At 47.9% G+C, this 22,629-nt stretch overlaps 1 protein-coding gene and 1 non-coding gene across 3 annotated transcripts in view; one reads left to right on the forward strand and one right to left on the reverse strand.

The window, feature by feature from the left end:
* The window catches only part of Kcng3 (potassium voltage-gated channel modifier subfamily G member 3), a 45,632-nt gene extending 38,224 nt beyond the window's left edge, over positions 1-7,408 (reverse strand). The window contains exon 1 of one of the 2 annotated variants that reach the window (XM_021218462.2): positions 6,740-7,408. In XM_021218462.2, coding sequence (XP_021074121.1) covers positions 6,740-7,395 — 656 coding nt within the window. In that variant the 5' untranslated portion in view covers positions 7,396-7,408. The remainder of the gene's footprint in view (positions 1-6,739) is intronic. The other variant, XM_021218463.2, reaches the window with a different exon arrangement.
* On the forward strand, positions 42-148 carry LOC115062537. The gene has a single exon (XR_003842479.1). It is a non-coding gene; the product is annotated as a U6 spliceosomal RNA (small nuclear RNA).
* Positions 7,409-22,629: the final 15,221 nt, after the last annotated feature.

The raw sequence follows: 22,629 nt of genomic DNA on the forward strand, positions 1-22,629 counted from the left end.
TGCCTGTACATTGGGTTCAGTCTCCACAGTAAAAAACAATCGTGCTTGCTTCGGCAGCACATATACTAAAACTGGAACGATACAGAGAAGATTAGCATGGCCCCTGCACAAGGATGACACACAAATTCGTGAAGTGTTCCATTTTTAATTTCTCAGTGGGAAAAAAAAATCATTCAGTCATTTATTTGTACACACAAATGTGTGTGTATGTGTGTGTGTGTGAGAGAGAGAGAGAGAGAGAGAGACAGAGAGACAGAGACAGAGACAGAGAGAGAAAGAGAGAACAGATAGATAGATAATAAGACATAGTATTGGCTGGAGAGATGGCTCAGCGGTTAAGAGCACTGACTGCCCTTCCGAAGGTACTGAGTTCAAATCCCAGCAACTACATGGTGGCTCACAACCATCCGTAACGAGATCTGGCGCCCTCTTCTGGAGTGTCTGAAGACAGCTACAGTGTACTTACATATAATAATAAATATAATAAATAAATAAATAATAAAAATAGACATAGTATAACAACGCGAAAAAATAAGAAATTTTAAAATCTACTTAAGGGTTTGGTCTACAAACTCATACGCGTGCACATGCACACAAACAAACAGGCACACAGACACACACACACACACACACACACACACAATATTACAGTTTTATTTTCTATTAGTGAAGCTGTTCTCAGGCCCACAGGATCAGGCTCCCTCTGGCATAACCACTCCTATTGAACAGTGAATACAATTCTCTTCTATGAGATCTGCCTCCCATGCTAGGGTTTTATGAGAAGTGTGTAGCAGAGAGAACACCAGGCAGTGGTTGGTGAGAGGAGAATTAGAGTCCATTTTCCACGCTGTATGATGGAAACCATCTTGATGAAAGAGTCTCCATACTCTCTAAGTGAATCCTGGCTTAATTACACTCTGGGATACTGTGCAGACATTAAGAAGAACAAGAGTACCAGGCATTAATGTCAAATACCTACAATCCCCCTACTAGGGAGGTAGATGAGAGAAGATTTAGAACTTCAGGGCCAATTTGGGCTCCACAGCCAGATCCTGTTAAAGAAAGAAAGAGGAGGAAAAAAATGAACTGGTATGGGAAGTTTCAAGATGCCTCGTTATGTGAAAGAAGCAAATTCATAGGGGCTGGAGCCATGGAGGATCGAGAGCTCATGGTCACCCTCAGCTATGCAGCAAGCCTGAGACCAGGAAGAGAGTCAGGAACCTGCGTGGGCCCGAGGAGAGTGGGTCATGCTACAGCTTGACATTCTACATTCCCCGATGAGTGAAGCTTTCATTAAAAATAGGCAAATAAAAGAAGCATTTAAAATGACTTCTTTACCAAAATGAGAAAAAAAGTACATTATTAGGAAAAAAAAGGGGGGGATTGACAAAATAAGTCTTCCACAGAACTGTAAAACTGGCAGCAGACATAAAAAAAAAAAAAAGGAAAAAAAATCCCACCCACACTTAAAAGTCCAGTATGAAAGAACAGGGTTTAACTGAGGTCCCAGGTTCTGTCCAATCTTATCAGGGATCTATTAATTACCAACTTCTACAAATAACCGCCTTATCTGCCAAGTGAAAGCCCGAAGACCTTTCGCCCGTCATTTCAAATGCTGCTCTGATTTTTAACGCACTCCAAAGCCTACTGGGTTTATGTAATATTAAACACAAAGGCAATGGAAATAACACAATTGATTTTTACATTTCCATCACCTGGCTGCTACGTTTTGATTATTTAAATTTCCTTAACGGCTTGCTTAAAATAACACAAGAAAGTTAAACATTTTACATTCTCCTCAAATTCTTATCACCACAACAAAAGTAATACAAATTAAAGATCCAAATCCCCACATGTAACAAAGAACTGCTAAAGAACAGATAAAAATTATCATAAGGCTTTGCAGGTCTGATTAAAAACTCAGAACACTTCTGAGACCAACGGAGAATACACAAGCCCCCAGGTAAATGATCAAGACACAGCTATTATACTCACCCTGCCTGACAGAAGCCGGCCCATGTCACAGGCAGCTATCAAAGGGTACATTTTTCTAAAATAAATAGCAGTGTCTAGCAATGTTTTTCATTTCTTAAAAACCCATTGACTGACTTTTATTTTGTTTGTGTGAGTGTTTTGACTCTGTGTATTGCTGGTGTGCCACATTCATGCAGTACCACCGGAAGCCAAAGGGGGGCAACATATGCGCTGGGACTGGAGTTGTAGATGTTTGTGAGCCTCCGTGTGGGTGCTGGGAACAGACTCAGGGTCTTCTTCAAGAGTATCAAATGCTCTTAACCACTGAGCTGTCTCTCCAGCACACACACACACCCCTTTGTTTTTTTGTTTTGTTTTTGTTTGCTTATTTGTTTTGTTTTGTTTTGTCGTTTTTCCGAGACAGGGTTTCTCTGTGTAGCCCTGGCTGTCCTGGAACTCACTCTGTAGACCAGGCTGGCCTCGAACTCAGAAATCCGCCTGCCTCTGCCTCCTAAGTGCTGGGATTAAAGGCGTGCGCCACCACTGCCTGGCAGCCCCCCTTTTTTGATATAAGGTCTCACTATGTAGCTCCCAGTGGTCTCAAATCTGCAGGCTTCCTGCTTTAGCTGTCCATCTGCCCCCACACCAAACTAATGCTTACCAACCTTACAAGGCAATCTGTCTGCGAGCTAAAGTTTCACAAATCACCTTGGCGTGTCAGGAGACTCTAGGCAGAAGGCAAAACTGCCTTCTAGGATGCAATCAAACCTTTGGGGCCTGGAGCAGTGCAGGCCATCATGGCTGCAACACAAGGCCCGGGTCAGTGCTTGACCCCTGTCCAGGAAGCAGAGGGAGTAGGCCGAGGCCAGGGTCCCAATATCCCGTGCGAGGGCACTACCCCAGTGGAAAGCATCTGCTTTATCTCATCTATCCACATGCTCACCCAAAGACTAATTAGTCAATACATTTGTTAGTCTAGGAGCCTGTGTGTTCTCTACGGACCCTTACCAGCCCGACATCACAGTCCTCTCCACAAGATGGCTTCAGTCATACACTACGGGGAAATGTTCTCTGATTCCTCTCTCGTCAACCCTGTGGGGTCCTCCTCACAGTATCCCTGAACAGGACGCAGACCCCATAGAAGAGAGCTCTATTCAGTACTCAAAAGTGGGCTAACGTAGTCAAGCTAGAGGTACCCAGTGCCTACAGGCCCCGGGACAACACCTTCCTAGCTCAGTGCACCCTTACATAATATAAGGAAGGTGCCCAAGACTGGCCTAGGATACTCATAGAAGCCGCTGGAGACAGAGCTTATGAAAAGGGAATTAGGACGCTAGGTAGTGGCCTACACAAAGAAATCTGTCTCGAGAAAGGGAAAAAAAAAAAAAAAGACTGACTCAAAAACAAAGTGGTGGTGTAGGGGGTTATAAATGAGTTCACCCGCCTTCAAGGGCTTTTCATCAACATCACAGCATGTGTTATGAGAAAATGCCATCGAGGACATCAAATGACATATAAATAGTACAAAGCAGCAACCCCTCAAGTTTGGGAGGAAACCTCCCATTTACTAGGGCAGCCCACAAAGGCTCAGAACAGGACCTGAGCTGGGCGTGAATGATCCATTTTATTAGGTTAGGAATGAACAGAGGGGCACAGAGGTGACTTAGGAACAAGAGCAGGGCGTGGAGAGCCTGCAGGTGGTTCTGAGTATTCCCAGCTCCTCCAAGTCCGCCTGGTTAGTCACGTGCACAGGGGTATCTTTAAGATGCTCTGGAGGAATTTCAATTCTCCCTAGTATAGACCACAGTTGTTACTTAGTATCTATTTTCACTAGCACAGAGCAAGGCAAGCTCTCAGATCCTGCCCAAAGACTTTCAACTCTTGCTTTTGCAGGGCTGGAAATCCAACCTAAGGGTTTTTTGCAGGAGTGCTTTTATTACTGAGCTAACATCCCCAGCCTGATTTTTTTTGGGGGGGGGTGTTATAGGGTCTCACTGTGACATAGCTTGGGACTCACTATGTAGCACAGGCTCCATCTCTTGACCCTCGGGCACTGAGCCTGAGTTGGCAGAATGACAGGCGTGAGCCTCCATGCCCATTCATCTTTCCTGTCCCCCATCTCCTCCCTCTGCCATCACGGGACACACACTTAACACACACTCCTTTCTATGGCTAAGCTTCTCAGTACAAATGATAGAAACTGGCCAATGGGTAGCTGCGGCTGCAAAACAGGCATTATTCACATCCTTAGCCTATGCTTTCCGGCTCACACTACCACCGATTCTCATTCCCTAAACATAACATACAAGTCTCATGCCTGTGCCCACGCTGTTCCTTTTAGAGGAAGACTCTCCTATTTTGCTCTTCAGCAGGACACAGGACTGCGCAGGTTGCATAAACCCATTTACGTAAGTGACACCCCCCTGCCAGTGTCAGACAGTGCACAGCCTTCCAAGGATGCCTGGTTTCCATCCTCCATGACCCTCGAAGGCTTTCTTGGAATAATTCAACTCCTGAAGGCCCATTGTGCCCCTGAGTCCTACATCAACTTTTCTTTATGAGAAAAAAGTTACAGGGTTTGGAACAATGGACACTCGAGAAAGACACTTAGAAACTGTGATGAGATGAATCAAGATTGTGAGCTCTGAGGCTGGGGAATCCAAGTGAGTGGCAAGTCGCTTGCCCCGGTAGGCTAGGGCTCTCATTAACCTCATGTCTCCAAGAGGATGGAGGGAAGTCTTACTCAAAGCTCAAAAGGATGCAGACTCGTTTCAGTGGCCACAGGCTGGCAGGAACTGAACGACTATGAAATGCCAGCTGCCACGTCTGTTACAGGAGGCCAGCGAGGGGCTTCCTGTGCAGTGTGCAACATCCTTAATATTACACCATGCCAGGGTTTATCTGGGATTACAGATACGGGCTTTCTTATACCTACTCATAGAAAGAATCTTAAAACCGGGCCATTAAGCCAAGAAAAACATGCATATGCCTGAAATATCTGGGTAGCTAGGGAACAGTTTGACTTGAATAATTATATACATACTTAAGATACATATACACAAACTGAGCCTTACTCTATCTTCTTCACTTCCTCTACAGTTTCTCTGTTTTATCTGTCTCCTCCCTTCTGGGCTTCTTCAGTTTCTCTTTCTATCTAAATTAGTGTTCACCCTAATGCTCTACTCCAACCCTCTTTCTTCCCAAACCCCCTGCCTCCTTCAGAAAGGCTGTCACTCACTTGGTTCCCCATATTCAACTCCCTCACAGTCTATACCTATCAGTCAGTGCTCCTGTTGCCTTGGCTAATGAGCTCCGTCCATCACTAGCCTTCAAATTCTACAGTTACTGATCAGTCCTTTCAAAGCTGGTCACTCGTGGCTCATTTTTCTATGATGCTTTTAAAAAATAAATTATCAAGGTCACTTTATTTATAAAGGGAAGTTAATTTTATCATATCAAGGGAGCCCCAAGGAATCTGTCCCTCTCAGTGAAGTGGGAACCCCGACCCAACACACGAAACAGGACGACGTTCCCAAGTTTCTTCTTTTCAAAGCACGGATCTTGGATTTCATGCCAAGATGGGATACTGGCAATGGGCTCCGTGCTACCAGTCCACTGTAGTTGCTCCTCAGACTCATACAGCGAGGAAGAATATTCTGTGGAAGCAATGCACTGCTGGATCTACACTTACCACAGTTCCTAGCACACCCAGGCCCATCGGGAAAGGACTACAGGCACGGTCTTGACTTGAAAGTGAAGGGGGTAAAAATTAGGACAGAAAATGAATGGGTGAAGGCTCCTAGAAGAGTTATCAAACAAACGGTGAAAGAGGATATACAGTTTGGGTTTTATGCCCAAAATGGCTGTCTGCTCGGAAGGTCCAACTTTAGTCTGCTTATTCCTCCCACCAAATATGCAAAATAAACTCACTTGTTCTAAAAGGAGAGTGTTATCACCATTAGGAGGTAAGCACAATCTCAGGAAAGATTAAAGTATTTTCTTTTCATCCTAGTAAAGTGGGGGGAAGCGGGGAGACACTTCAATGACCGAAATCATGTTTCTGGGTTTGGGGAAGTTTCGCTTTTTCTTCTCTCCCAAGGTAATAGCTGTTTTTGTTTTCTTCCCCACACTGAAGACCCTCTGAATGAAACCCTAAATCTTTAATGCCACACAGAGGAAAGGAATTTGCTAGGTCCACACTTGGTCGGGAAGGAGGGATGAAAAAGGGCACAGGCAGCCATTATTCAGAGTCTGTCACTAAATTAGCCTCCTTTATAATACGGCGATTCCATCCCAGCACACATTAAGCCAGGGGCAGGGTGTGCAGAATGTGTGGGCACTGAAGCAGACCACATTTCACCGAAATGAGACTTCATCTTTTCAAACACCACCCGTATTGGCACATATTTCAAAGAGCTCTTAGCTCAAACTGAATCATCGTGCAAATTATTGCGTGTTAGCAATAAAAGTTTGGAAAATCTAATTAGCAGGTTGCTATTTGGTCAGAACTAAAATACAAAGCCTGGGGGGTTTTACTCTAAAAGGTGAGACCCAAGCACACCCACAGGCTGCGCCTGTAAAAAGGGGGCGGGGTTGGGGACCCACAGATTCCTCACAACCCTCGGTTGGAGCGCCAGGGGCCTCCTGGGGCAGGAAAAAAGCCTAGCTGAGCTGCCAGGCAGACAGGACGGGAGACCGGACGGACGGACGGCACGGATAGACGGGACTGGACGGACTGGACGGGCAAAAAAGCAGTGCGTCCTACCCGGAGGGTTCCCTCCCAGGGCTGGCGGAGTACCTGCTCCGGTCATCCAGACTGCGGTTGTCGGCAACCGCCGCGCGCCAGTCGGGCAGCGTGCTGGCGCATAGCACCACCATGGACACGATCACGAACACCACAGACACGCTGGCCAGGATCTGCGCGGCCAGCGACGACGTGGGCTCCTCGAAGGTCCGCCGCATGCGCTCCAGCCAGCGCCGGGAGGGAGCGGTCTCGGGTCCGGCGGGTCGAGGCTGCTCGCGGCCCAGCTCGTCTGCTGCGTGGAAGGTGTGGGTGTCGGACATGCGGTCGTCTAGGCGGCGCTGGCAGCAGTACTCCAGGTGCGCGCCCTCCAGGCCCCAGTAGATCATCTCGTTGTAGAAGGAGAGCTCGCACATCCGCGGCGCGAAGCGCAGCTTCCCGTGGCCGCGCACGTACAGCAGGATGAAGCCGAAGGCCTCCGAGTGCCGGTCGAAGAAGTACTCGTTGCGCTCCCGGTCGTAGTCGTCGCACACCTCGAGCACGTCGCGCTCCGAGCGGCAGCCGTGCAGCCGGCTCACGCGGCGCAGCGGGAAGTCCTTGAGCAGCTCCCGGGACAGCGAGTACCGGGCGCCGCCCACGTTCAGCACCACCGAGGCCGCCCCGCCGCGCCCGAAGGTCATGGCTGGCCGCCCCGGGGGCCTGCCCGCCGCGCGCACGGGGTGGCCGCGCCGTCGGGGCCCGCGCTCCCCCGGAGCTCGCGCCCCGCACCGCCCGCGTCCCCCGCGGTGTCAGCGCCGCCGCCCCTCGCTCCTGGGTTCGCCCTTCGGAGTCCCGGTGGCTGGCCGCAGCTCCAGGTGGCGCCGGTCTCCCGGAGGGCGAGCGTTAGCCGAGGCGCCGTGGGCAGGTCTGCCCGGTCCCCGGCGCACGCAGCCCGGCCGCCGTCCAGAGGCGAAAGGCAAAGTGAGCGGGCTCGGCGGCGGCGAGGAGCGGGCTCCGGGAGGCGGGGGCGGGGCCTCCCTCGCCGTCCTCCTTCTCGCCCGCCGGCTCCGCGCGCTCCGCTCCCTCCGCGCGCACCTCCTGCCCGCCCGCGCCCGCACCTCCCGGCTCGCTCGGGCTGGGATTCCCCGGCGCCCCGCCCCGGACCTCGGGCTCCCCGCCTCGTGACGCCGTGCGCCCCCGCCCGCAGTGGCCGGGAGGGGTGCGCGGGGCGTGATGCGAGCTGCGGGGAGCCCCGGGGCCATCGGGATGATGGACACACCTCCCCCAGGCTCCTTTAAACAGTCCCCGAAGGGAGGAGATAGGAGGGAAGGAGGGGTGCAGAAGTGAGGACCAAGGTGCGAGGTTTGAAGTAGGGAGCAGACGGCGTCTGGAGGAGCCTTTGCAGGAGACGGTTGGAAACCCTGGTCGGCTTCTAAAGCCGCCCCAAAGGATTTCTCAAAGCAGGCAACCCAGTCGCGGCTTTGCCTGCAGACTTTGCGCTTCCTCTCCGCGCGTGGGGCGCCCCACGTGCCGTGCGCTCCGAAGGCGGCCGCGCACCAAGCTCTTCCCACCCCCTGCTCCCTGAGGGATGCCATGGGCCAACGGACTCGCCCTAGTCCCCCATCTTTCCCAGCCTTGGGGTCCTAAGAAGGCGCCTGCACGGCTCTCACGATGCCTCCGGTGGAGTCGGGTAGCAGTCTGGAGAGAATTTTCTTTTCACTGGCAAGACCAGAATGTCTCATTGCCTCGATCTTGCCTTCTCCTTTTCGTGCTATCTCGATGTCCACTCCTTCCCTCCCCGTTGCACCCCCGTGCGACTGCGGCACCGGCCCTTCAAATGCAGAGGCAGGGTTAAGGCTTGGAGGAGTGGGGTTCGGCTTGGCAGGCATTATTTTAAACAGCAGTTTACACATCCGACACCGGCAGCCCAGCCCGTCAAAGGCAAGAAACAGGTGAGTTGGATATAAGGGAGACGGCGTTAGATGCAAAACAAACACTGGAAATAAAAATGAATAGGGAGGGTGGAGGGGTGGGATGGGCTCCTGTGACCATGGAGTACCTGGGGAAGGGTTTTTACTCTCCCCACCACTTTCCTAATTTTGTAGGACTGCCCCGTGCCCGCTAGAGGTCACCATAAGGAGTCATTTGCTCTGGTTCTAGGGTAGATGTTCATGAAAACAGCCGCCTGCAAATTTGAGTTCTGTTTCTGACAAAGTCACCCTGGGTGGTTCTTAGAGAATGAAAATCTCTGTAAGCTGTTTATCCCGAGACTTGGATCATTTATTTTTTTTTAAGCACTTAATGTGATTAAAAGCTCAAAAACAAGAGTTATTTATCTGCTAAGTAGCTACTAAGCAAGGAAAACATCCTGAAGGAAGTGAATTCAATACGGAATGGAAGGAGGTGCTGGCAGAAGGAGCCTCTGCCGAGGACTCCGGGGGAGCATATGCCAGATGTGAAAGATTAGCGACTGTAAAGAAAGCTAATGCATTTGTCTGGCTGGAACAACGGGAGTTCTGAGACCTGTGTCCATGCCAGGCTATCTGCAACGGGATCCCTGAAGCTTTAATAACAGAAGTGGCTAGATGAAAGCCTTAGTTTAGGAAGACGCTCTGCCCCGTAGGTTATTCAAGGAAAAGGCTCTTTCAGCAAGCCAGGAATAGAAACCCTAACCTCGTGTCAGTAAAAATGAAAGCCAGTTGCGAGTAACGCAGCCCAGTATCTAGCAGGTTTTAGTAATGGATAGATATATCATGGGACACAGTGACCAAAGGAAAAAAATAAATAAATAAAAGCGGGTGAGAATCAGCTACCAGCCTGGCTTCACACCAGCCTGGCTTCACACCAGCAAGAGCCAATTCACCAGCAAGTTGTTAAAAATATTCTAAAAGCAACAAGCAACAGAACAGCCATTGTGTTGGTTACTTGAACATTACTATATTTATTTCCTGTGTTCTCTATGCAAAAAGCCCCGTTGCAGTCTGCCATTGGAAGCAGTTAGAGAAATATCTCTTTTTAAAATTAAATTTGAACTTAGAAAACAAATTATTTGGTGACAATGCAGCGTAGGCTTCGTAAGTATGTTTTAATATTTATTGGTTAGATAGGTTTAAATCATTTTCTTTGTTTCTAATGTAACACTCTTAGTTGATTGTGACATCATTAACCCAACAGCAACCCCCCCCCATCATTTTCTTAAACAAAGTATACAGAGAGATGCAGAAATGATAGCTTTATCTTGTTATAACCTGGCTTAGAGAATATTCTTAGAAACTGTGCTCTGAGAGGCCGCCTATGGGGGAATTATTACACCTGGGTCCTCTTCTGGGTTCAGGACAGTATCTGGCGGTGTCTTATCTAAATCCTTAGCATGCATTAATATTTAAAAAGCATCAAGAAGGATTTGAGCTTGAAAGAAGGTGGGGTTTTTTGTTTGTTTTTTGTTTTTGTTTTTTCATTCTCAATGTGTCAACCCATTTCAAAGATGAGTAACAAAGGTTTGTGACAGATGTCGCTGGAACTTGCTAGAGACCCTCTAACCACAGCGGTATGGCAGAAAGAAGGCTCAAGCCAGTCCTGGCTCTAGCCACTCCCATCTCTAGCATCTAAATTGTCATCACAGCCTTCTCCCCGTCCTTCTTTCATGCCCTAGTGATCCCGAACAACTCCCCAAGGCATTCTCTCCTTTCACCAAGGCATCCATCAAACTCTAAATGGAAACCTGGGGCCAACCTGGGCTACATGAAACAAAATCCTGGCTGGGAATATAGCTTAGTTGATAAAGTGTTGGCCCGAATCAAATGAACTGGGCTTAGTGGTCCATTCTTGTAATCCCAGCATGCAGGAGTTCAGATTGTCCAAGATGGTTGCTGGGCTCATCCTTCGGGGGAAGCTGGCTGCAAAATGCCAAGTGATGTCTAACAAATCCCTTAACCTCTAAATCTCAGCCTTTCCTACATAAGATGGAGATGAGGTTACGTCTCTTAAGAGGGTGCTGTGGGTGTTAAGTGAAACAGATGGCGTCAGGGAAATAGACAGCTCATCCCATCTCATGTATGTTTCTGTCAGTGCAAATATGCCTTGTCATTGTAAATAGAATTCATAGAAAAAGTGCACCAGCCCAGAAATGAGTAACATGAAACATCAAACATTAATGGAAAAGTTCTGTTCTTTATACTGCTAGCTCTGGGTTCAGTGTGAATTCCTGCACCCCTGGTAATGAGCAGAAAGGCTGTGCCCTGCCCTGAATTACTCAGGATTGTGCAAAACAGAGGTTTTTCTGGCTATGCCGTGCCCTGAGACACTCCATTTTACAAGCAGCTGTTGACTCCTTTTTGAGTGCAGATATAGAAGCAGGTGGATTTTGCATCTTGGTGGACACATAATCAGTACCATCTGTCTAGTCCACTACTACTGCCAGGAGGCACCTACTGATGAATGGCTTATTCCTACACGCAGAATGGTTCTGCCCTCCAAATTTATCAGTTTAACTGACACTGCAGGAAACATATGACCATAGTCACATTGTATCAGGGACCGAGAAGGTGGCCCATTGGTTAAGGCACTTGCTATGTAGATCTGAGGAGCAGAGTTTGAATCCCTCGTGCACACACAAAACCAGACACATGTGTGCATAATCCCAGTGTGCCTGTGGTGAGGTGGGAGGTGAAACAGAATCTCTGGGAGCTCACAGGCCAGCCAGCCTGGTGGCGTGCTGGCTGACTGTATTAACTTGACACAAGCTAGGGTCATCAGAGAGAAAGGAGCCTCAGTTGAGGAAAGGTCTCTATGAGGTCCAGCTGTAAGGCATTTTCTCAATTAGTGATCAATGGGGAGAAGGCCCAGCCCCTTGTGGGTGGTGCCATCCCTGGACTGGTGCTCCTGAGTGCTATAAGAGAGCAGGCTGAGCAAGCCAGTAAGCAGCACCCCTCCATGGCCTCTGCATCAGTGCCTGCCTCCAGGTTCCAGCCCTGCTTGAGTTCCTGTCCTGACTTCACCAATGATGGACTATGATCTGGAAGGGTAAGCTGAATTAACCCTTTCTTCCCCGGCTTGCTTTTTGGTCACGGTGTTTCAGCTCAGCCATAGTAACCCTAACTAGAACACCAGGGATAGATAGCAGCAAAGGTAAGACTGTCTCAAAAGAGGTGGAGGTGAGGGCTGGTGAGATGGCTCAGTGGGTAAGAGCACCCAACTGCTCTTCCGAAGGTCTGGAGTTCAAATCCCACATGGTGGCTCATAACTATCCGTAACAAGATCTGATGCCCTCTTCTGGAGTGTCTGAAGACAGCTACAGTGTACTTACATATAATAAATAAATAAATAAATCTTTAAAAAAAAAAAGGAGGTGGAGGTGAGAACCCTTGCCTGACCTTGATGAATTTACCATGGCGGGCACACACCTGGACTCAGACACATGAATATATGCACTTACACATCTTACATACACATGCATAGAAATAAAAGCATGAAAACAGGCCCAAGAACCTACTGGCACCACAGGCTAAGGAAAGGATGCAGCGCCCTCCCCTGGACTCATATAGAGAGTATCTAAAAAGCCTTTCATCCTAGCACCCTGGAGGCAGAGGCAGGAAGATTTCTGTTTGTTCAAGACCAGCCTGGTCTACATAATGACCGCCAGGGCTAAGTAGAGAACCCCTGCCTCAAAAGCCAAGAATTAAGCAAACAAACACAAAAGTACATTTAACACTTCAGACATGACCCACTCGCCTGTCTTCTGACACCTGGTGTGTGACGCTCTCAGTTCTGGGCCAGAGCTGGCCCAGTTTGCTCGGATTCCCTCATTGACATCTGTGGTCTCCATGGTCCCACACTGCACTTCTGCAGTTTGACTTGACCCTGAGGCTCAACTCAACTTTGACCCGGCAGCTGTTCTGACTCAGCACCTCTGACAAATCTCTAACATGTGAGTTCTCTGCTTTCCCCGCTACCCGTACCCACCCCCTCCACAGAGTTTCCCTTCTCATCTCCCAGATCCCCAGCTATCTCTCCATCTCTCCTGGCCTCTTTCTAAGTTCTGCTACTCGGTCATAGCCGCTTTAACCCTTGGTAGCCATTCTGTAACCTACACATATACATTCGGAGAGAACTATTTACTGTGTGATATGTGTGTGGTATGTGATAGGAGAGTTGGAACCTGTGATTAAAATTAGAATAAAAGAACTCCGTGCTTGTTTCAGTTGACAGTGAAGGAACTTGGGGCTCCCTGGGACAATTGCTACCAGTGAAATTAATATATCTTGTGATTTTATTGTTTTTCAATTAATTTTGATATTGTGGAAGGAAGAATGTGGTTGTTTGTATTTCTGGCATACTGTGCTCATGACAACGGGGCACTGCATAACTGGCTATAGTCAAGCAATCTGAAAACCCTGCCCTGCCCAAAACTGTGGACACCGCTTTCTATACAGCTAGCATAGCAATTCTGTCTGTTGTTAATTTACAATCCTAGGTACTGCACTATAAAAAGGACAACAAAGTAAGTTTTAAAAGCAGCTCTGTAAATGAAAATACAGCCTTCTCACTTCCCTGATTTTATGTAATGAGAGATGGCAGTGGCTTGCCCAATATATACAATTGCCCCAGCATAAATCAATGCTGTAAGTGTCGGGAACAGTGGGTTCTGCCAGACTCCACACAGTCCTCTCCTCTAAAGAGTTCTAGGCTGGGAGCTGGAAAGATGCTCAGTGGTTAAGAGCACTAGCTGCTCTTCCAGGGGACCTGGGTTTGGCTCCCAGCACTTAAATGGCAGCTGACCAGTTCCAGAGGATCAGGTGCCACCTACTGGCCATTCAGGGTACTGCAGACACGTGGTAAAGACATAATATTCAGGCAAAACACCCATACACATAAAAATAAATGAACCATATATACATAAATATAGAGGGAGGGAGGGAAGGAGGGAGGGAGGGAGGGAGGGACAGAGAATCACTTGATTATTTCTTTAAAAAGAAGACAGTTGTACTGAAGAGTTGGCTCAGCGGTTAAGAACACCAACTGCTCTTCCAGAGGTCCTGAGTTCAATTCCCAGCAACCACATGGTGGCTCACAACCATCTGTAATGGGATCTGATGCCCTCTTCTGGTGTGTTTGAAGACAGTGACAGTGTACTCATCTACATTAAATAAATAAATAAATATTTATCTATTTACAAAAAAGACAGTTGAACAAGATGGGGAACACTTAGAATCCCAGCCATCTGGAGACTGAGGCAGGAGGATTGAAAGTTTGAGGCCAGTATGAGTACTATCCAGAGACTCTGTCTCAAAGTGAAGAAGATATTGCTGGATGATATTTCTTAAGCGATTTCTAGAATGGATGCACAGTCAAGGAATGGGAGAATGAGCGAGACAGGAAGTGTGCTCATTGGCTACTGTTAACATTTGCCCTTTCTAACCATGTTCGATGGCTATGCTTCTAATATAAAAAGAGGGAATACCAGGGCTGGTGACATGACTCAACAGGTAAAGATCACTCGCCACACAAGCCTAATGGCTTGAGTTCAATCTTGGGTACCCATGGTAGAAGGAAGCAACCAGCTCTTAATAGTGTGCCCAAGGTGCATGTGTATTATACGAGCATGTGTGTGTTACACAAGTGCGTGCACACACAACCACACACACAGTAACACTATAACAAAATAAAAATAGTTCAGAAATATGGGCACATATCCTCCTACAAGACTACCCTTTGTTTAGGGCCTCCTTGCCCCATCCCAGAGCTGGACATTGAACAGTCTTCCACATGCTAGGCGTGTGCCGTACCACTGATCTGCACCCCCAGACTCCTCTAGTCCATCCTACTGTGGCTTCCATGTCAGTCACTCTAGGCCTTGGCACTTACGGCACCCCCTCTGAAGCATGCTGCCCCAGAGCATATGTGGTTGACTGTCATTGGAGGTTAGATGCAAATGGTATTTACTTCCTTGGATGTTCCCTGAAATTAGCACTGTCCGGTGTTTTGCTTTTTTTAATCTTCCTGGAGTTGGGGAAGACACCTCAGTGGACACAACAATATTATACAAGATTGAGGATCAGAATTAAGATTACCCAGAACCAGGCAGGAGAGATGGCTCAGCAGTTGGTAGAGCTCCTGAGTTCAATTCCCAGCAACAACATGGTGGCTCACAACCATCCGTAATGGAATCTGATGCCCTCTTCTGGTGTGTCTGAAGACGGAAAGCTCATATACATACAATTAATAAGAAATAAATCGTCCCTGGGCAGTGGTGGCGCACGCCTTTAATCCCAGCACTTGGGAGGCAGAGGCAGGCAGATTTCTGAGGAAAAAGAAAAAGAAAAAAAGAAAGAAAAAAAATCCCCAGAACCTACATAAAAACTTGACAGAACAGTGGCTAGCTTTAGCATCCAGTAGGTAGAGACAAGGAATCCTTGAGGCAAGGTGGCTGGCTGACTAGGGGACTTGGCAAGCCCCAGGTCCAGCTAGGGACCCTGCCTCAGTAAAGAAAATGAAGAGTGATCTAGGGAAAGACTGGAAACCAACTTCTGGCCTCTATGCATGCTGTGCAGACACATGTACACTCACACATTTGTGTATGCATACGCACACGCATGAATGCACGCACACCATATACAACCAAGACAAACCAACTTGTCCAAACCTAGAGAAGGTCCAACATTAAGAAGAAACTTTAAGCTGGGCATGGTGGTGCACGCCTTAAATCCCAGCACTCAGGAGGCAGAGGCAGGCAGATTTCTGAGTTCAAGGCTGGCCTGGTCTACAGAGTGAGTTCTAGGACAGCCAGGGATACACAGAGAAACCCTGTCTGGAAAAAAAAAAAATAAACTTTAGTATGAAGTAATGATTACATGTGTCCATGCAGAGCCCTCAACTATGATAAACTCTGGTGTGAGATATTGATTATCTCACGTGGGGATGGCAAGATATCAGGACCCCCTCAGTTTTGTAGCAAATCTAAAACAGTATTCAGAATGTAAACTTTGAAAGCTCTTCTTGCTCACTGTCTTTTCCTTGTTGATCTCAACCGTCGGTCTTCTCCGCAGAGTTCTCTCGCTGCCTTTCCAAGCAGGGACGGGACCAGTCCTCACCCACAGCAGCTTTTCCCTGCCTTTTGCCTTCCCACAGTGCAGGACTGCTGAGGGGAAGTACACACAACAATTGCTGCTTGCTTAAATACTGTTCTCTGAGTGCTGAACTGGCACAGGGAGTGAGGCTGGAATTAGACATCTGGGGAAATTTGGGCTCTTTCTGAAAACCACTTCAATTTCCACATATTGGCAGGGATGTCGGCCCTGCCCCATCCCCACCCACCCCCAAGCCCGTGGTGGCTGCAGTTCCAAGCACTGCAGAAACCCTTCTCACTGGTTTGATGGGCTCCCACCTTGTGTCAACACGTGCCCACTTCACTCCCTACCCAGCAAATGTTCCAATCAGGAAAGTTGCTGGACTCAGCTCCGGCCGTTCTGGGTTCCCTCCGCACAGCGCTGCTTCGGAGAGGAACTGACAGTGAGCAGATTGGTGTTGCAAGACAGGAAGAGCTAGCCTAGCCGGGCATGGTGGCACACGCCTTTAATCCCAGCACTCGGGAGGCAGAGCCAGCCTGGTCTACAAAGTGAGTTCCAGGACAGCCAGGGCTACACAGAGAAACCCTGTCTCGGAAAAAAAAAAAAGGAAGAGCTAGCTGCTGTCGACATCACCCCTTCAAGTTGGCTCGTTATGAAGTACAGTTCAGTACATTAAAAAAAAAAAATCTGAGCTGAGTGTGATGGGATATTCCTGCAGTCCCAGCACTTGGGAAACCGAGACAGGAGGACCAGAGTTCAAAGCCAACCTGAGCTACACACCTGATCCAGCCGCCCTCTCAAGACTCCTTATGTATGCAGTACACATGCATGCATGCAGCTGAAACAGGAATGAACATCAGACAAAAATAAACTGAAGAAAAACAGAGGTTCCGTGTCTTGGCTTAGGAAATCTGGAAAGCAATGGTTTTGTTTAATTGATCATCATTTCAGAGACCCGACCCAACCCAACCACTTGCCTGGGCATTCAAGATCAGAGGAGAAACACCTTCCAGGAAAGCAGCCTTGAGTCAGAAAGGAAGTGGGGGAAACCTGGTAGTAAATGGAGATCCCTCACCCTGCCCTCTCCCACATCCAGCTGCATTCTGATTCCACACAGGAGAAAATCAAACACGTTTTCACAGTGAATGAAGTCTCCCACTGAGTTCTATTCATTCTGCAAAGTGCAGAAGGGCCTTTACCAGCATTAATGAACCAAGATTAGCTGGTTTAGGTGTCAGTGTTCAGAACACCAGCTGTTTTTTCCACCCTTACTGCTGGGTGCAGCGGTCTCTTCCCAAGCCCAGGGCTATCAGTTCTGCCTTGGGTTGGCTTTGGCCAAGCTTACTGCATTTCCAGTATTGATCTTACCATCCTAGATGCAAATTAGCATCAGCCCCTCTCCTATTAATTGATCACTCTTCAACATATTTTTCCCCAAAAGTGCAGGATTAAAATGATTTTTTTTTGGGGGGGGGGGTTCAAGACAGGGTTTCTCTGTGTAGCCCTGGCTGTCCTGGAACTCATTCTGTAGACCAGGCTGGTCTCGAACTCAGAAATCCGCCTGCTTTTGCCTCCCAAGTGCTGGGATTAAAGGTGTGTGCCACCACTGCCTGGCAGAGATAGTTTCTGTTTTGTTGTAAGAAGGGGGTCTCAGTGTTGCTCAGGCTACTCTTAAACATCTGGATTCAGTTGATTCTCAGCCTACTCGGTAATGGGTATGTCAGTGCCTGGATCTAACCAGGAGCAGACCACACCGCCTTAGACAGGCTTGCAGATTTGCTGTTAACTGTTATATTTGTGTGGAGGGCAGGGTATCTTCAGAGGCCAGAGGACAACTTGCAGGAGTCATTCTCTTCCAGCCTGTGGGTGCTAGGGGTGGAAATCGGGTACCTAGGCTTCCGGTGAGCACCTTTACCCCCAAGCCCTCTCCATGCCCCAAACTTGCAGTATTTATTTTATTCATTTACTTATTCATCCATTTCTTTATTTTCTTTTTTAAGATTTATTTATTTATTATATGTAAGTACACTGTAGCTGTCTTCAGACACACCGGAAGAGGACGTCAGATCTTGTTACGGATGGTTATGAGCCACCATGTGGTTGCTGGGATTTGAACTCTGCACCTTCGGAAGAGCATTCGGGTGCTCTTACCCACTGAGCCATCTCACCAGCCCTGCAGTATTTATTTTATTCATTTACTTATTCATCCATTTATTTCTTTTCTTTTTTAAGATTTATTTATTTATTATATGTAAGTACACTGTAGCTGTCTTTAGACATACCGGAAGAGGATGTCAGATCTCATTATGGATGGTTGCAAGCCACCATGTGGTTGCTGGGATTTGAACTCAGGACCTTCGGAAGAGCAGTCAGTGCTCTTAACCGCTGAGCCATCATCTTTCCAGCCCCATCCATTTATTTCTTGAGATGGTGTCTTAATTAAGGTTTTACAGCTGTGAAAAGACACCTTGACTAAGGCAAATCTTATAAGGACAACATTTCACTGGGACTGGTTTACAGGTTCAGGGGTTCAGTCTATTATCATCAAGGCAGCATCCAGGCAGGCATGGTGCAGGTGGAGCTGAGAGTTCTACATCATCTGAAGGCTGCTAGCAGAAGACTGGCTTCCAGGCAGCTAGGACTAGGATATTAAAGCCCATGCCCACAGTGGCACACCTACTCCAACAGGGCCATACCTTCTAATAGTGCCACTCCCTGGGCTGAGCATATACAAACCATCACAGATACCCACACGCATTCTACAGCCCTAGCTACCCTAGAGCTCCCTACTTAAACCAGGCTAGCTTCAAACTCACAGAAACCCTACTGCCTCTGACTTCTGAGCCGTTGGGATTAAAGATGTGAGCTACTGTGCCCATTAAAGTTGTGGTTTTTAGAGACAGCTTTGAAAAGCTGCATTTTAGTTAGTGTAAGCCTGAATCAGGTCTGGGTCATGGAGCCTGTGCCTCAGCAAGCCAGGAGATGAGTACCTTCTGTGGCTCTCCCAGTTTTGCGGGATTCTTCCCGACAGCCTCCTTAAGAGCCGGGTTGGGAAAAGCACCTCTGCTTAAAGTTTGCTGGGACTTTATGTCTTTCGAATAGGATTTTTTTTTTTTTCTTTCCAGAGGGAAGTAATCACAAACAGAAACCCACATAGCCAAGAGGCCATTTGTACCCTTTCACTGGCTTCTCTCATGATGGATGAAACTGCAGGAACAATCAGAGTAGATGTCAGTGTAAATCTCAGAAAAGAGAAGAAAACAGGCTCGCCAAGTCCTGCGAGGATGCCAGGGCATCCCAGCCTCCGGGTACAGAGTGTGTTTAACTTGGACAGTTGTAGAGGGATTAGCAAGTCATCGATAGCTGTCCCAATGGTCTATTTCAGTAGCAATGGATGCCTGTAGCAAGACAAATGGTGCGTGCCTTCTGTTGAGTCGTGTTTAGTCAAGGCTTGCAATTTACAGCTCGCTGGACTTTCAGCCTAGTAGCCAACTCAGAGGTGAGATTTATATCCTGTATAGATTAGACATCACCGAGATACCCCAAGTTACAAGGCCCGGACAGAAACTCCAATTTTAATAGTGCCAATAAAACTGTATTTTCCCAGACTGAGGGAATACAGGGACAGTGCTGCGTCCCTTGACCCAGGCTTCTCGGGCCCCTAGAGGAGTGTTCAGGCTGCCTCCAGTTTTACAGACTAGCAAAATCCACGCAGTGTCGGAGAGGCTGCCGTCTCCAGCTGCTCCTCCAGAGAACATCTCAGCTCACCTCTGCCTTGGGGAGGCTCTTGTTCCATGTCGAAGGTACTCTTAAGAGTGTGATTTAGAATATCTGACCTTCGCTCAACGTTTCAGAAAGAGTTAGGCAGGCATTGGATGTGGGTCAGTCAGTCTCAGTTGAACAAACATTCTCTCTCAAATTACTCCCCCCAACTCTCATCCACTCTCTCCCTCCTTCCTTCCCTCCCTCCTTTTCTCTCTCTCTCTCTCCTTCTCCAGTCCTGTACTGAAGTTGAGATGGTGTCTTCACAGGTTACCCAGTGCCGGGCAGTGGTGGTGCATGCCTTTAATCCCAGCACTCGGGAGGCAGAGGCAGGAGGATTTCTGAGTTCGAGGCCAGCCTGGTCTACAGAGTGAGTTCCAGGACAGTCAGGGCTACACAGAGAAACCCTGTCTCAAAAAAACAAAACAAAACAAAACAAAACCACACAGGTTACCCAGGAAGGCCTTAAATTTATTCTGTAGTCCAGGCTGACCTCGGCCCTGCCTTGGTCTCCTGAGAAACTGTGATGACAGCTGTGTGCCACCAACCTGCACTAAAACAAATGCCCTGAGACTTGGATCCCCACCCAACCCCGTTCTCTCTTTGCTGTTTCAGGTTTTTGAGACAGGGTTTCTCTGTGTAGCCCTGGCTGTCCTGGAACTCACTCTGTAGACCAGGCTGGCCTCGCGCTCCCAGAAATCCGCCTGCCTCTGCCTCCCGAGTGCGAGCCACCGCTGCCAGGCTTGAGCTGAACATCTCTTGATGCTGACTCTCCCTGTCAATCAGACACAAGTCTTTTCTTGTGGTACACTGCTCAAACAGACGACTGCTCTAAATGTTCAGCGGGGTGACGAGAATTCAGATGCTCGAGAACAGAGGTCAGTGGGCTGTTTGTTACCTGCTTGTTTTTTTTTTTTTTTTAAACATTTTTTTTTTTAAAGATTTTATTTATTTATTTATTATATGTAAGTACACTGTAGCTGTCTTCAGACACACCAGAAGAGGGAGTCAGATCTCGTTAAGGATGGTTTGAGCCACCATGTGGTTGCTGGGATTTGAACTCTGTACCTTTGGAAGAGCAGTCAGGTGCTCTTACCCGCTGAGCCATCTCACCAGCCCTTGTTTTTCTTTTGCAGTGTTAGAGATCAAGCCCAGGACCTCACAAATACCCAACTCAGCTATGCCCCAGTGTTGTTTTGTTTATTTGCTTAGTTATTTAGTGGGCTTTTTTTTTTTTTCACTATGCAACTACGATTAACCTTGAACTCAAAGAAATACCCCTGCCTCAGCCTACTAAGTGCAGGGATTACAGGCTTGGTTCCAATGACCTATTTTTCAAAACTTACTTTAGTAGTAGTAGTAGTAGTAGTAGTGTGTAAAGGGAGGTGAGGGAATGTGTGTGACATACATGTGGAGGTGAGAGGACAAATTTTTTGAGTCAGTTTTTTTTTTTCCTTCCCTTTGAGAGCGTTCTAGGGAATCAAACCCAGGTGCAGAGCAGGCGTCTTTTACACACGGTGCCATCTTTCTAGCTCCTAAGTGACCTATTTCTCTAAATAAAATGTTCGAAAAAAGTTTATTTAAACATGACCACCTATGACTCATTTTGTTAGAAGTATTTATGAAGATGCGACCACAAGGGTAGGCATAGCTAATGAGATAGTGACTGTGCAGCCTTCAAGTCCTGAAGCGTTGACTCTCTGCCCTTTGTGAAGGAAGATAAAACAGCCATCATTCCATCTCAAGAGGATAGAGAGGGCACGCACGCACGCGCGTGTACACACACACACACACACACACACACACACACTGCATGTTAGAGAAGAGAACCTTCCCTGGAGGGCCACTAGGAGGCATGAGAAGAGCAAAGGTCACAACAAGAAGTTGGCTCCAGAGAGCTTCTGGCCAATAAGAGAACCACTCCTAGCAAGTTACACCTCCCTGAGATCTGTCAGGGCTCTGGGAAGGGCTGGGCAGGCCTCCAGGTCCCTGTGAACCTCCCGGTGCTGCTGCTCTTGCATAGCAGAACCGAGACAGATCAGGGAGTATCAGCAGGCAAAGCATGGTTACCTTAGCACACTTGGTTTTCATTTGTTTGGTTGGTTTGGTTTTTGCGTGTTTTTGTTTTTGTTTTTGTTTTTTGTTGTTGTTGTTGTTGTTGTTTTAAGACAGGGTTTCTCTGTATAGCCCTGGAACTCACTCTGTAGGCCAGGCTGGCCTCGAACCCACAGAGATCCTCCTGCCTCTGCCTCCCTAGTGCTGGGATTAAAGGCGTGCACCACCACTGCCTGGCTTACACTCGTTCTTCTTATCCTACTTCTCTGCCATGCATGGCACACACTGTAAGAGTGTGCTAAGCCCCTGAGAGAGTCACTGTGCAGACTCAAGTTCTTATAGTCTTTTAAACCACTATACGTTTTGTTCTTGTTGCTGTTGTGGTTGTCGTTGTTGTTGTTGTTTTGTGACAGGGTTTCTCTCTGTATTCTTGGCTGTTCTTCTGGAACTCCCTCTGTAGAGCAGGCTGGCCTCTAACTCAGAGAGATCCGCCTACCTCTGCCTCCCTAATGCTGGGATTAGAGCCATGTGCCGCCACCACCACCACCTGGCCAAACAACTGTACTTTTATATTTTGTTTTGTCTATGCAAGCCTGTGTGTGGTTGTTTTGCTTATTTTTCCAACACTGTGTGACCAACCTGAGGCCTTGCCCATCTACCACGGAGCCGCAGCCCAGAACCCCCACGTTTATTTTTAAAGTCTCTGTAAAAACTCAGTGTGCACTTGTACTAAAGGGAGAGGGAGTGGGGCTCGGGGTGTCGGCAGGAGGAGGAATTCACAAACAACAGAAATGTATCTCCTCCTTATGATCCCACCTTTTTCAAAAGCATAGAAAATGGACCTGTCTCCATGAAATGCAAGGATTTTCTGGTTTGGGAGTCCATCTCAACCCAGTCACCTAGGTGTCTGCAAGTGACACTTCCTCAACAATGGCTGCGTAGGATTACTGTGTTTACAGGCATGTAAACTCAAGGTAAATGTCAGCAGCGCTTCATTTTAGAAAATGGCCTTGCGAACGCCTGGGCCAAGTAGTGGGAGTGGGTGGGTAGGGG

Source organism: Mus pahari, chromosome 18 (genome assembly GCF_900095145.1).
Source record: "Mus pahari chromosome 18, PAHARI_EIJ_v1.1, whole genome shotgun sequence".
NCBI lineage: Eukaryota > Metazoa > Chordata > Mammalia > Rodentia > Muridae > Mus > Mus pahari.